This window comes from Podarcis melisellensis (assembly GCF_964234715.1).
Source record: "Podarcis melisellensis genome assembly, chromosome: 8".
Lineage (NCBI taxonomy): Eukaryota > Metazoa > Chordata > Lepidosauria > Squamata > Lacertidae > Podarcis > Podarcis melisellensis.
In genome coordinates, this window is record NC_138540.1 from 11,658,967 (window position 1) to 11,674,596 (window position 15,630).

The following is a 15,630-nucleotide window of genomic DNA, read 5'->3' on the forward strand; positions in this document are numbered from 1 at the left end:
TCGAACCAGAAAACAGGTAACACAAACACTATGCCACATTACATCCCGGGAAGGCGGTTGCCAGCCAGGCTCTGGCCCACACTTACTGCGCCCCAAGTTGGTGGCCACATGCTCCAGGACCTCGATCTGCTCAATGGCTTCTCGGCGAGTGAAGTGAACCACCAGGACCCAGTAGCCCGAAGGGAGATCTTGCAGCCTGTGGAAATGGAGGAGTAAAAACAGGGTGATGTAGGACAGCCACTGTGTCAAGGCCTCGGCCTCAGAGCTGTTTAACAGCCCAGCCTGCAATATGAATATTATTTATCTGTGTAGCTGGAGCCATTACAAAATAATAATAATACACAAAGCGGAATAAAATACATTACACAGTTACAATAATTATTGAAACCAGGCATTCTGTCAGACAAGAGTTTGCTCCCCTGAAGAATTTAACTCATCACCCCAGCAAACTTTTCTCTTTAAAATGGGCACTCTAAAGGCAAAACAGGTAACTTTTACCGAATTGTAAGGGCAACCAGCCACACAGCCTGGAAGACACATGGAATTCCTTTCATTGCCTCCGCAGCCCCAGAAAAAAAGTTCAGGAGAGATCCAGCCCAGACCCAAAATATCTAACTCAACTTGCTCATGAATGGACTCCAGATACCACCTCTCACCTTATAAGAACACCAGAGGAGCTTAGCTGCTGGATCAGGCCAAAAGCCTATCAAGACAAGTGTTCTGCCCTGCAGCAGCCAATCTGGCGTCTCCAGGAGGCTCACAGGCAGTGCGTGAGCACAACGGCCCCATGGCTGTTCCCCACCAGTTGGCATTCAGATGGCCTGCCATCTCTGATACTGGAGGAAGACTGTGGCTGCAGTAGCTAGCAATTCCCCTCGGTGAATTTCTGCCCAAGGTGGGGTCCATCACCACCTCTGGAGCAGCAAGTTCCACAGCTCAGCTCTGTGAGAACTCATAAGCTGCTGCTGCTTCCTGCTTGCCCTGAATCTCTCACCTTCTGAAAAGCTTCCCCTTGCCCACTTTCTCCACGCCTCTATCCCATCTCTCCACCTTTCTCCGCTCTTTACACTAGCAAGTCCCAAACATAGCGACCTCTCTTCACAGGGGAGCTGCTCCATCGGTCATTTGGCTTTTTGTTTTCAGATCCTGTCTGAGGGGTGGTGATGAGAACCGTACGTCGTACTGCGAGCGAAGTTGCACCTTAGATCTGTAGAAGCGCACTGAGATATTGGCGACTTTAACATCTGCCTGACAGTTTTTCCTGCCTGAAGCTGGCAGGGCTTTTACGCCTAGCCTGTTGCTTTAAGAGAAAACGCTCACCAGTTCTTTCGTAAAGTGGGCCGAACAAGGAAGGGGGGGGGACGGTAAGAGCCCTTCCCAAGTGCCACACAAACAAGCCGGGTTCTTAATTCACCAGGTGTTCCTTCGCCTTTGCAACATTTTCAAAGAGAGGAGTGGCACTGGGGGTTGGGAATATTTTCAGCACCGAACTGGAAAGTGGTTAGGAAGGCCTGGCTGCCTTACCCATACAGCAGCGCATGGTCAAGGTGCTCGCAGAGCCTCTGCAGGACCTTGTCGTGGTTCCTGATGGCCGGGGTTTCATCCTCGCAGGCGGCGAAGTAGCTTTGCAGCTAAGGGTGAGAGAAAGAGAAAAAACACGTCAGTGAATGAGTTTTGGGGGAGAGCATTCTGCCTTGTAGAATTACAGAACGGTAGAGCCGGAAGGTAGCAATGCAGGAATCGCGACACCCCAGAGGGGTCCGGGGGCAAGCACCTAGGAGCTCAGACGCCTCTCAAGGGCTCAAAAGGCTTTTCCCAGCCCTGCCTGAAGATGATGATGATGAAGAAGAAGAGTAGTAGTTTGGATTTGATATCCCACTTTATCACTACCCAAAGGAGTCTCAAAGCGGCTAACAATCTCCTTTTCCCTTCCTCCCCCACAACAAACACTCTGTGAGGTGAGTGGGGCTGAGAGACTTCAAAGAAGTGTGACTGGCCCAAGGTCACCCAGCAGCTGCATGTGGAGGAGCGGAGATGCGAACCCGGTTCACTAGATTACGAGTCCACTGCTCTTAACCACTACACCACACTGGCTCTGCTGACGGGGACTGAACCTGGGGCCTTCTGTTTGCAAGGCAGGTGCTCTGGCTGTGAGCTATTTCCTGCAGGTGACAAGAGGGATCCAACAGTGCAGCAAGGGGGTGCCAGGGAGATATTTATTGTGGGTACCTTCCATCAGCACCACCTCTGTATGCCTGCTAGGATACAGTTGTGTACACAGACAGTTCTCCCGGCCAATCAGACGCACAGAGCAAGGTGGGAGGGACATTTTCTCCCTAAGCCAGGGTTCCCAGCCTTGCCAGTTTTGGGAGGGACACCCAAGCAATGCGCTGGCTCAGCTGAATGAGGCTCCTGCGACGAGCTGATCGGATCGCAGGGAGAGCCTGGGGCAGGAGAGGCAACACCCCATAGCTCCCGTCGCCCATTTTGCAATTGCTCACTCAAGGGGTGTGTCCCAAAGTGTACCTGCACAGAAGCTCTCCAGCATAGACTGCAAGGAGGGGAGGGGGACGCAAGGAAGAGCTGCTCCTGGCTTGGAGGGGGTGGGGCCTGGCTGCCTCTTGGAGCTCTGCCCCCTAGGGGCTAATGGTGGCAAGTGCAAGGGAAGCAACACGGAGGACACACAGGGAAGGGGGCTCGGCGGCAGAACATCTGCTAAGCATGCCAAAAGTCCCAGGCCCTGGCAGCGTCTCCCCTGCTTGAAACCCTGGGGAGCCACTGAAACTAAAGGACTGAAATTAATCAGAGTTATTGATTCCAATGGATCTACTCTGAATAAATGTTAATTGGATACAACCCTTTCTTTCCCAACCATAAAGGAAATCTCAGAGTCCGACCGCACTACTGGCTCTAGGCCTGGCCCCAGTACAGCAACACCCACTGTACCACACTATCACACCCTTGGTGTGGATGCAGAACAGCACCCAAGTGGTGTTCGAAACTAGTCATTTGCACCTGGCTATCGGTCACTTGCGTCAAGCGAAGATACCTGGGCACCAGGATGGTGCCTGACTTCTCCACCATCTGGAGGTGTGAAGAATATTCTTATGTTACGAATGGTCTGTGTAACCATTAAAAAAAAGAGGTTGGAACAGGCCAATATATGTGGACTGTCCCTGGATCAATTGCCTTTTCTTCTTTAAGTTCTCAGCGTTCTATACCTAGTTCATGGTTGCCATCTGAACTAGCCAGAATTAATCACAGTCAGTCCATCATTTGAAAAATAAGACTTCAGAGCCTCCTGGCCCAAAAATGGCAACTAAACATCCTGTGTTGGTGACTAACTTTGGTTTAAGGAGCCATTCGGCACCTAGTTTATATATATGACTTTCTCACACTGCACCCAATGGGGAAAAAACTGCATGTTCTGGTAAAAACACCTGCTCCAGGGGGCTGAAAAATCCCGACCAGCAGGAAAGGCAGGAAGCTGGACCTCCCTCCCTGATCAGGGTGTCGATTCACGTGTCAACTGGATATCCTGCCAAGCAGTACTTGACTGATCAGGTTCTGCTCCAGCTGATGCCACCAAGCAAAGCTGACCCATAAGGTGACAGGGCAAAATTTCCTCCTGTGGGAATGCTGGTCTGGTGAGTCACAGAGCTATTTATAAACCCTTTGACAAGCAAAACAAACGGCGTCCATGTTTAAGAGACACCCATGTGATTGCCCAAGCGCATTCACAGGCAGGACACACAAACAGAGAGAGCACCGTAAACAGTCGCCTGGCTGAGATGTTCGGCTTGAACCCGGCTGACCATTCAGAGCTGGTGGAAAATAACCCCATGACAAGAGGGTCAGTCCCAGCCTCCCCTGCCGTATGGAGTGCTGAGGGGCCTATTGCTCTGTGGAATACTTTTCATGAACACCTAGTCCCTAACTGGGGATCCACAACTGCTCAGACCAGAAAGGAAGCAGTGTCTCTGCAACGTCCATACGTCACCAGGGCAGAGGGCTGGTATCTCATGCTTTGCATGCAAAAGGCCCCAGGTAGGAGCAAAATGCCTTTCTCTGCCAGATACCCTGGAGAGCTGCTGCCAGTCAGAGCAGGCGACACTGAACTAGATGGATCAATGAATCAACACTACATAACTCAGCTTGCCATGCTCCTGCTCTGTGGGCACAGGGGGCCACATGGGATGGGGGTGATGCCCACCAGAGACCCTTTCATGGCAACTCTGAGCCAGTTTGTTCAGCGCTCGGCTGCCAGCGCTGGGCAGATTCCAAAGACTGGAACAAGTCCAGAAAGGCAGCGGCTGGTGCAGTTCATGAGATGAGCAGGCTGAGACTGACGCAAAGCATATGACTGCTCCTTCGAGGACGGAACAGCCACTTCACAAAGGACGGAGTGGGGGGTTGCAGGGAGGCCATAGATCCCCTGCCATGCGGCAAAATCCTGGAAAGCACACTAAGAGAGGGCCGTGCAGAGAGGAGGAGGACTGTGGCTTGCTCACTGAAACCCCCCTAGAGGAAAGGGGCTCCCCACTTAAGCCAACTTCTGCAAACTGGCCCTCGTACTGATGTGAAACTTGTCGAGAGAGGAAGGAGGGAATGTGCTTTTGACAGCATTCTCTGCTCACGGCAACAGCTGGAGGAAACTCTGCTGATGGTAACGCGGGAGCTGGAAAGTTGCTCTTCTCCATTTCGTTCTTTCGGTGGCCATTTGGGTCCTGCTCTACAGCCAGTAACTGGGGGCCCTGTCAGAGCTCAGAGCTGATCACACAGCAGCCCTCCTCACTTTCGCTGCCTGGATGCCAACGTTTGCCCCTTCCCTGGCCACATGCCATGCCTGACTGGCCGCAGGCTGCAGGAGACAAGGAAGGACATCAGCTCCCTCTTCCAACTCCCAGCCTTGGCCTCCCTCCTCCTGTGCCCAGCAACCAACACAGCCAACAGCTGCTCTGCTCCTACAAGGGGCCACTCTCAGCACCTTTCTCCTACTCCTATGCATCACAGATCTTCCATGCACCTGCTGGTGGGTGCCTGACACAGCACCCAACGCACAGGCTACACAGTCTGGCACCAGTGGGAAACTCTTGTTTTATAAAGCAGCCCAGTAGTTGTTAAACATAGAAGACCGTGTTCCTGCCACTGAAGCTCAGGACCCTTTGGCTGAACTTCATTAATGGATTTACCTGATATGCAGCTGTTCCCCTTCACCTCAAAGAAAGAAATCAAGCCTTTAATACCACTCTTCCTTGGAAATTCCTAGGGCTGAGATGAGCTGTAGCAGCCCCCTCCCCAGGGGATTGTGTTTCTTGCTGAAACGACAGTCTCCAGGAGTTGCATTCCACGTTAGTCCTCCTCAGAGTAGGCCCACTGAAATTAGTGGGTGCGACTATCTTGGGGTCATTGATTTTAATGGGATGACGCTGAGTAGGACTTACCTGGATACCACCCCAGGGTGCTTTAGGAAAGCCCACAAAAGGTTAGCACATATGCAATGGCAAAGACCACAACTCTTGCCAAAGAATTTTGCAATACTCCTTCACGCACCCACTGCATTATGCCACCCACTTTCAAACAAGAGGAATGAAGGAGTTGCAGCAATGCTCTCCTCCCAGGGTGGAGTTAGGGAACATTTGGGCATCTTATAAAATTAAACCTAGGCCCATCATCTGATTAACTAGTTTATGAAATGTATATTCCACCCTTCCCTCACAAATGAGCCCCGGGTGATGCGACCTTACAGTACGAACTCATGGAGACCCAATTTTATGAGGAAAAAACTACCGGACAGCAATTTATGAAAGTTTTGGGATCTCTACCTGCTTCCTTCAGAATTTTGGAAAGGAGTTTACAGGGTTTTTGCATTTTCTCTGCTTTGCAGCCACAGGGAGAAAGCAGGTGGGCATGGCCAAAACAACCACATGGGCCAAATGGGGAGGTCTGGTAGGCCACAGGCTGGAGATTCCCTAACCCAGCACTAGAGTTTATGCAATATCTCGTGTTGAGTGGGAAGAACCAGCCATGAAATACTGGCAATTTGTGCAACTGCTGTGGGACAAGTGGAAATGGATTTGCCTGGGGAAGACAGGAGCGGTTATGTGGAGCAAGGGGCTGGTGGAGGGTGGAGGAGTTGAGCGAGTGAGAGGGGAAGAGAAGATGAAAGCAAGTCTGAAGACATCTCCTTGCTGGTATCTAGGGTGCACTGCTGATTGCTTTAAACGGTTTTAAGTTGTGATTACTTTATGTTGCGTGTTACGCTATCTAACTGGAGCTATCAAAGAGGACCGTGTAGAAACAGTGACTAACCTACCAACAATGGCTAAGGTGTTCATTATGTACTTTCAGAAGAAACCCCACTGTCCTGCCTGCATTGGACCGGTTCTTAATAGAATCTGAGACATCCCGATGACGCCAAAATGAACATATTGTTCCTGGATGTGGAAAGGACTAAAGTTGAGCAAAGAAGCAGTGCATAATATCTGCAACATCCTGGAATGACAGATGTCAGGGCAATAGTAGCCTTATGAATGCACACACACAGTTATCTGAACATTTTAAATATTTGCATTGTACAGGTGTATCTCTGCTTTGAATATTGCTGTTTGACTACACATATATACATATACCACAAAGGGTGAGTTACTTTTTATTACTGTTTTGTAAACCACTGTAAGAGTCTCCAGTTTAGGATTACGGCTGGGCGATATCTGGTTTTCAACACTGTGATATGTCACCAGCTAAATGTTGCAATATACCGATATATCACAGTGTCTGAAATAAGAATGACACTATGTAGAAGCATTGGCTGGCTTCACAGTTTTTCCTGCATCATGATTTCTGCATAGCACACACACACACACATCATGATTCACAACATATTGCCAAGTCAAAAATTATGAAACCGGTATCACAATATTGGCTTCAATCCAGTTTTGGATGATATATTGCCAGCCCTAGTTAGGATTAAGGCTAAGGATGAGCACTATAGGGTATAAAGAAATCCAAAGGCCAGATCTAGTAAAAGCATGAAGCCTTAAAAAAAAAAAAAAAGGATTTCAGCAGTGAATATAAAAGGCACAGTTTGATAACAAAGAGGACAGACTTGCCTCTAGTTCCCTACAACCAAGCAAAGTCATGTCAAAGGATAGCTAGATCTAGATAGTATAAAATCCTAGTTCTGCAAACTGAATATATTATCCAAAGGCACTTCCCCTTCATATTATGTCTGGCTGCAGATATTGCACAGAATGGCCTGTGCATTTGGATAAGTGGGTTATTATGGGCTTGGGGGGTGAAAGTCAGGGGCAGGGAAAAGGTTACAAAAGGCAAAGGAGAAGAAAGAATGACTGGTAAATTGGATGATGCAGTGCTGGGAAACACAATTAATGGAATTATGAGAACTACACACTGCTGGCTCTCCTTCCTGCCAATCAATGGGCTGTTTCTTCAAGCAGCAAAGGACCAGCAGAGAGCAAAGTGCCTCTGCTTGTTTGAAGGCATCTGCTTGTTTAAGAGGTTGGGAGAGATAAGCTCCACAAATCACTGAGGCTTTCCTGTCATGGTGGGGAGCCATCAGGGTACCCTGCAGATGTTGCTGGACTCAAATACCTATCATTCACAGCTGCATGCCAAACAGTCAGAATAGCAGCTGCTGAGAAGCACAGCAGGGGAAGGATGCTGTTGAACTCAGGTCCATCATTTTGCAGACTTTCCAAAGGAATCTGGTTGGCCACAGCAAGGACAATTGGCCTTACGTTCTTAGGATGGTAGACCCTTGGTCACCTGGCTCAGGATGACCCACACTGACTGCCTAGGGTTTTGAGCAGGGGATGTTCCCACCTGCACAGAAAGCAGATGCTCCACCGCTGAGCTGCAGCCCTTCCCTTCAGCCTCGGTTTGTTGTCAGTAAAATGGGAACAGAGGCTTCTCTAAAAACATCCATTGCTGAAGAAAGCAGCCCTTTGGCTCACTGAAAATTCAACACGCGCTGCAACTTGCTTGTTGCTGAGACTGCATACCCAGGCTTATTACAGTCCAGCTAGGATAAAGAAGCAAGAGAGCACAGTAGCTGGGCTGTGGGCGCAAAGGCAGACCATGCGGGAAAAGAGATGTACAGTCACAACCAGGGATGCTGGTTAAGTGATGTCATATGGTGCTAAAACAGAGGTGACAGCTTTGATGAAATGGTCAGAAAGCACAGCCTGAGCAGTTATCATTACCATGGGGTGGGCCCTGATAGGGTGCTCCTGGGTGGGTAATGTTCAGAAGAACCCACACCAGCAGGAGAATCCCGTACAGTATTGTATTCTATGGCAGCTTCCCTGCCCCTGACTTTCTTCCCCCACGCCCACAACAATCCCCCAGCATAGGCCGCTTATAGCAGGGAAAGGATTGAGTAATCTGCAATGAACTAAAAAAGGCTGATTTAATAGTATTATAAGTAATACTATGCTACTGTGGCTAATCACATCAACAACATGTGACAATGATGAAACGACGTTACTAACAACACTATTGTTGCGGTACGTCAACAATGGGCTGTGTCCTCTTCTGAGAAGACCCACTGAAACCAATGGGCCAAAAATCCACCACGCCTATCAACTTCAGCGGGTCCAGCTCTGAGTGTAATTCGTACCGGATAGCACCTCTCGATTTTATTTATATTGCATTAAATCCATAACCTGCCCTTCCTCCCCGAAAGGAGCCCATGAAGCAGTTTTTAAGTGACTCAGATTCCTGTGACCTACCCTGCTCTTGGTTTAACTGCTTTTAATTTTGAAAGTGAAGCGAAGGCTGTAACCCTGGAGCCTGCCTGTCAAAGGGGGGGGGGAATAATAATAATAATAATAATAATAATAATAATAATAATAATAGAATTTATATATTGCCGTATACCTGGAGGTCTCAGGGCAGTTCACAGAAAAGGTCATAAATTTAAGAACGCCGATGATGGTAGCAAAAGGACAAGAAAACTGACAGATCTTAATAACAAATCATAATGATTGTGAATAACAGCAACAACAGCGAACAAGAATAACGAGTGACATGTAATAGTAATAACAACGAATAAGAATTGGGAGTAGGGGGGTGAAAGGAATATGCTGGGATCAGTGGCGTAGCGTGGGGGGTGCAGGGGGGGCCCGGCCGCACCGGGCGCAACATCTGGGGGTTAGGGTTAGGGGGCGCAAATCCACGGGTTAGGGGGCGCAAATCCACGGGTTAGGGGGCGCAAATCCACGGGTTAGGGGGTGCAAATTACTTGCCTTGCCCCGGGTGCTGACAACCCACGCTACGCCACTGGCTGGGATGGGGGTGGCTGGCTGTGTGTGTCTGTGGACGGCCGCTGAGTGGGGCTGGGAAGGGCACCCTTGTGGCGGGTCTGTGGGTCTCCCCCCCCCCAACAACACCCCAATAAAAACAACCCCTCCCAACCCCGCTGACCTTCTTGACGGAGAGGGAGATGTTCTCCAGGATGCGGTCCTTGACCTGCCCGGGGGGCTCCATGGCCGGCGCCGACGCGCTCCTCTGGCGGAGACCCCGGCCGCCCCGACGGCGAGGACGCCCGCCCCCACGGCGCTGCGGACCCCTCGCTCCCTCCGTCCTGAGGGTCCCCCGGGGGCCACGGAGAGGAAGGTCCTCCCCCAACCCTCAAGGCCCGCCCCCCGCCGGGGGCACTTCGGGGGCGGGGAAGAGGAGGACGAAGAGGGCCCTCGGGAAGGATCCTGCGCGGAACCGAGGAGCGGGACCGGCCGGGGAAGAGGAGGAGGGGGAGGGCCGCCGCCGCCGCCGCGGGGTGGAGCCGCCTCGTGACAAGCGGGGAGGCGCCCAGGGAGAGCGCCGGACCGGCCCCTCTCGCCTCGGGCCTCCTGCGGCCTGTGAGGAAAGGGAAGCGAGGAGGAGAGGCTCGGCCCGGCAAGGCGGGAGAAGAAGTGGCAGCCACCGAGACCGCCGCCGCTGCCGCCGCCTCTGCCTCCCGGCGGCTGCTGCAGTCCGTCCCCGGCCAGGCCGCTCTCGGCCCGCGCAAAGGACACCGGGAAATGTAGTTCGCCGGGTCTGAGGGGGAACAGGGAAAGCGTATATAGTGTGCCTAGGAGGAGAGGGAGAAGCGTGAGGGCTCTTCAGGGGCCCCCTTCCCACTCTACAATTCTACCAGTCCGTGGTGGAATCTAGACACACACACACACACATATATTAAAAAAACAAAAACCGCTGTGAAAATGCTTTAGAAAAAGAAAGACACGTTTTGAAAACTATGTTGAATCTGCCATGAGCTCACCACCGCCATCTAGTGTCACATTTGTATAATGCACTTGGAATGCTGTATTTGCAGATGTATAGCTGAGTCCATATGATTATACAGTAATATTATAAATAAAATCTTTGTGGGGGTTTTTTGTTGTGTATATCTATCTATCTATCTATCTATCTATCTATCTATCTATCTATCTATCTATCTATCTTATCTAGTTTTCCTTCCTCCCATAGGTGAAGGACTTTGGGTTCCATTGCTTTAACTGTATGAATGTTTAATTGGGGTTTTTTTTAGTGATTGTTCCCTTCCCCTCCTATTCCCCCCCTCCTATTTTTTGTTTGCCCCCTTGTTTTTCTCATAAAACCCTGCGAAGTAGGCTAAGCCAAGAGGCACTGCCTGCTGTTCTCCTCACAACAAACCTATCAGGTGGGCCAGGCTTTGTGTGAGGGCATCCGTCTCCTTTTTAGTCCCGCGACCACCCAGGGAGGAAGCCAACAACAAGGTCCACCAGCGCAGCTTTGCAGTTGAACGCAGCTTTGAACCCAGATCTCCTCCACCATGCAGCCTTGTGTTATTGTTAAGATAGTTTTTAAAGCTCTTGAGAGATATATTTTTGCAAGCTGCACAGGGTAGGAACTGACCAGAGAAAGGTAGGTTCTAAATACCAAAATAAATAAAGAACCCAATACCCTCATGCCAGCACCCCCATCTCTGGTAAAAACTTTCTTCAACCTTCAGCTCAGTGTTGCAAACACTTCTTTTCTCCTTCCGCTAACAAAATTATGTGTGTGTAAATATGCATGTGCAAATACGTGACTTCCTGCCCTCAACACACATGGCGTTTTCCAAATTTCAAGGGAGAGTAAGGTCCCAGCCCCCAGCAAGTTTACAATCTAAAATTTGGCTTGTGCTAATTCACCCCCTTCTGGCGCTGGATGGGAGCCTGTTTACACATTTTATTGTGTGAACACCCTTCCAAGAACTTCTACCTATTCAATTCCTCCTCCCTCCCAATTTGTTTTCCTTTTGTGCTATGTATTTTGGGGTTGCAAGGCTGTCCTTTTTTAAAAGTGATGTCCTTAATTTAAAATCTGCAAGCACACATCTTACCAGCCTTACAAGAATTCCAGCGTTCACCCTGGGGAAAAAATACTTGCATTAGGCCAACCAAAACGTTTTACAAAACAGCGTGTACGACGTGGCAGTTGGCCTAATGAAGGTATTGCCCCGATGTGGATTTTCTTACGTGTTGAGGTAGCTCTGTGTGTCCTTGCCATAATGCCAGTTTCTATTCCATTCCAGAGGCAAATTGCAAGCTGGAGTTTGGCCCTTCTGTCAGCTTGTCAAGGCTTCACCGGTGAAATCCGTGCCTATTTATTAAAGACAGAGATGAGTCATACCACAAGACGGAGACTAGAGTTGGCCACCCCTGCTTGGTGTGGAAGAGGAAAGCAAGCCCAGACAGGTAACTCGGTGGCCTATTTCTCGGGGTGAGCTTGTTAGCTTGGTGGAGTAAGCACCTTGGAGGTGTCACACACCCACAGATGCTAAGCTGAACCTGTCTAACCACTTTATAGGGTGCAGTGGGAAAGGTGTGCAGAAGTGCTTGAGGGGATGCAAGCAAGAATACAAAAGTGCTCCAGCATCAGCAGTCCGCTACTGGATCAAAGGCCTGTGTGGACCAGTATCCTAGAGATGGGTGCAGCAGCACTTGCCAAAGTGTGTCTAGGCTCCCTTGCGCCCTTGGCAAGGAGCTGTATTGGTGCTCTCTCGCCAACCCCTATCTGGCTTATGCTCCGCCAGCAACAGATATTCACCCTGCCTCTGATAGCAGAGGTAAGATATCCACATCTATGGTTTTGTCTAAGCCCCTTTTAAAGCCCTTTCTCGCCCTGATCTGGCCACAGTGATCCATTCGATGGTCACCTCCGGGCTTGATTATTGTAACTTGCCCTTGAAGCTGACCCAGAAACTCCAGCGGGTGCAGAATGCCGCAGCAAGGCTCCTTACAGGGCCCTTGCCGCGGGATCACATCATCCAGTGCTTTACCAACAGCGCTGGCTCCCGGTGGAGTACAGGGTCAGGTTTAAGGTGCTGGTTTTGACCTTTAACGCCCTATGCGGCCTAGGACCCATATACCTACGGGACCGCCTCTCCTGCTATGCCCCGCGGAGGAGCTTAAGGTCCACAAATGACATCATTTTGGAGGTCCCAGGTCGCAAGGTGGTTAGATTGGTCTCAACTAGGGCCAGGGCCTTTTCAGTACTGGCCCCGACTTGGTGGAACGCTCTGTCACAAGAGACTAGGGCCCTGCGGGACTTGACATCTTTCTGCAGGGCCTGCAAGACAGAGCTGTTCCGCCTGGCCTTTGGTTTGGACTCAGTCTGACCCTTATGTTTCCCTCCCTTTTTGGTTTTGATATATGGGCTACATTTAAAATGAGGCTGCATTTTAAATTGCATTTTAGCCTGTATTTTAAATTGGTTTCCCCCCCCTATTATGTTTTTACTGTAATTTTACTGGTGTTAGCCGCTCTGACCCCGGCTCTGGCTGGGGTGTAAATAAAATTTATTATTATTAAAGACATCCAATTCAGCACTCACTAAATCCTGCAGCAGTGCGTTCCACAGCTTAATTATGTGCTTTGTGAAGAAGTCCTCCTCCTTGTTTGTCCCAATTTTTCTCCAACATTCAGCTTCATTGGATGAGCCCCCCCCCCCAGCTCTCCCAGCTATGTTCCAGGTGTTTTTTCGTGAGAAAGGGAGGAAAAAATCTCAACAACCATTATGATAAAACTTTTTTTATTTTTAAAAATGTTTTTACATGTTTTTCTTCTGATTGTTTATCCCCAAGTATTAAAAAAACCCAAATAAACCAAAAGTTGGCTGCCAGTGGCAGTAACAGAAAACATAGCTTGATCAGAAAAACAGCAACAAAACTCCAAATGCTCCCACAATGCTGAAGCTGTCGGTGGCAAGAACAACCCAGCCCAAACAAATAAGTTTATAGCCCAGAAGGGTGCATTGAAGCAAAACAGATTGAGGATTCCTGAGAGGCCCAGACCACTGGAAAAAGCCTGAGCTCAAGGACAGACAAGTTCTACTCAAGAATGGACACACTGAAATTACTGGGCCCAAGTTAGGTGTGTTCATTCATCTCAATGGGCCTACTTCGAGTAGGGCTAACGTTGGATGCAGCACCTTTCCTCTGTTCAGCATCTATCACACAGGGTTTATGTTCTTATGCAATAACTAAACAGTAGGGAGAACTTTCTCACAGTAGTAGCTGTTCCAACAGCAACTCCTTTGGAAGGTTTACAGAAATTCCTTCATTGGAGGTTTTTAAACAGAGGTTGGATGGACATCTGTCAGGGAAGCTTCAGCTTTCCAGCTCTACATTTCTATGATTTTGTATCCAGACAGGCATTGGACATTTTCTCCATCTTGGCCCATACACTAGAGCAGAGCTTTCCAAACTTTTCATGTTGGGGCCAGACTTTTTAGACACGCATCATTTCACGACACAGTAATTCAGTTTTACTAGCAAACCAGAGGTTAAACGTGCCCCTTTCCAGCCCCAGGAGGAGCATTTGCACAACACACCTACACAATGCAGCCAACACACTAACGTGTCGCGACGCACAATTTGGAAAGCTGTGCTCCAGAAGTATCCCTGTGGCATGCCAGGTTTCAGATGAGGTCATGAATCCTCTTGTGAAAAAGGCCCCACTTTGGTAAGCTGTCCACCATCTTCTGCAAATTATTATCATGAATGGGTGGCGGCGGCTCTGGCAACCTCTCAGATCATTATTTAAATAAAGATGTTTGCCAACACTCTTTTGTAGGGAAGCTACCCAAACTCGTCCAAGACTTCTCTTACAAATTTGCAGACACCGTTGCTTGCTAATGGGGGCAACTGTATTTCTAAAAGAGGTACCCTATATAGACTATTCTACCTGGGTGCCCTCCAGATGTTTTGAACTGCAACAACATTCATCTGCCTCAGAATTCAGAATTCTTACCTATGGCTGAAGCAGATTTCCTATGAAAAACAGGCAAATCCATTAGTGGGGTAAGCTTCCCAAATTTTTTAGTTAAAGCCAACGCAGCCCTGAGGGGCTCAAGGTTTCCCAAAATATGAGGGGTTTTTTAATATTAAAAAAGTAAAATATAATCAGCTCAAGATTCCCACCAGCTCTGCCCCAACACTGACATGAGCCAAAGGGCAGAGTTTGGAGCCCCAAATAGCCACCTGGGAGACCTTGGGTTTTGTGCCAGCTCAGAGATGGGCAAAACCGCTCAGGCCTGAGAGTCACCATCAGAAATGTGCTCAGTGGCAGAACACCTGCTTTACACATTGAAGGCTGCAGCTTTAATTCCTGAAGGCATCTGCAGCCGGGAATTTCCTGTGTCTGAAACCCTGGACAGCTGCTGCCGGTCAGTGTAGGGCCAGGCCTCCAATTGCCTACCCCAGGACCATCTCTTGTATTAAAGGAGGCAGCCCTTAATGGCAAAGGGGAAGTAATCAAAGCTGGTAGAAGACATCCTTTAAGTCAGGCTTTAGGGCTGAAGCAAGTTGTAGTCCAAAACATCGCACAGCAGGTTCTTGCAGGAGGAAAAAAATGGTAGTTGCAACTGAAGCCCATAAGAGCAGCCCTGAAGCTGGATCACCCCAGCATAGTCCAGCACCTGTTCTCTCAGTGGCCAACCAGGCATCCCAACAGGAAGTGAAGACAACCTCACTCTCCCCATTGTCCCACCACCCCAGCAACTGGTATCTCGGAAGCATTGGTGCCTCCTGACAGCACGGCCACAACATAGCCTTCATGGCTAGCATCCTCCCTGAATTTGCCCACTCCCCCTTTTAAGGCAGCCCAGGCTGGTAGCCAACACTACACCTTGCAGCAGTGAATTCCACAGTTCCACCATGCGCTGGGTGAATAAATACCTGCTTTTGTCTGCCCTCTCACCATTCAACGGACGACCCTGTGGGGTTCTACTGTTCTGAGATAGAACTACCAACCCCACACATTTTGGGTTGCCCTTTTTGCAGCTTCACAATATCCCATTGGAGCCAAGGAAAACAGAACTGTGCCCAGCATTCCATAGAATCACAACTTCGGCAGTTTTATTTTCAATCTCTTTCCAAATAATCCCTAGCGTGGAATTCTCTCCCCCCCCCCCCGCACCCTGGACTAGGTTTCCACTCTAAAAGCCTTCTTTGTAAGGATTTCCCTCTTTACCGGAGGAAGAGATGAAGAGGAGGCAAAGATGTCCCTGGGTATGACAAAAAAATCCCCCTATGCCATTATGAAGATGGAACAGAAATATTATGCAGACTTGCAGCCCAATTCTTTCTTTCAGGTCCCAGCT

At 49.4% G+C, this 15,630-nt stretch overlaps 1 protein-coding gene across 2 annotated transcripts in view; it reads right to left on the minus strand.

The window, feature by feature from the left end:
* PLEKHM2 (pleckstrin homology and RUN domain containing M2) overlaps positions 1 to 10,023 on the minus strand; it is a 34,228-nt gene extending 24,205 nt beyond the window's left edge. The window contains exons 1-3 of one of the 2 annotated variants that reach the window (XM_081923124.1): positions 9,448 to 10,023; positions 1,525 to 1,631; positions 87 to 196 (exon numbers count right to left, since the gene is read on the minus strand). In XM_081923124.1, coding sequence (XP_081779250.1) covers positions 87 to 196; positions 1,525 to 1,631; positions 9,448 to 9,510 — 280 coding nt within the window. In that variant the 5' untranslated portion in view covers positions 9,511 to 10,023. The remainder of the gene's footprint in view (positions 1 to 86; positions 197 to 1,524; positions 1,632 to 9,447) is intronic. The other variant, XM_081923123.1, reaches the window with a different exon arrangement.
* Positions 10,024 to 15,630: the final 5,607 nt, after the last annotated feature.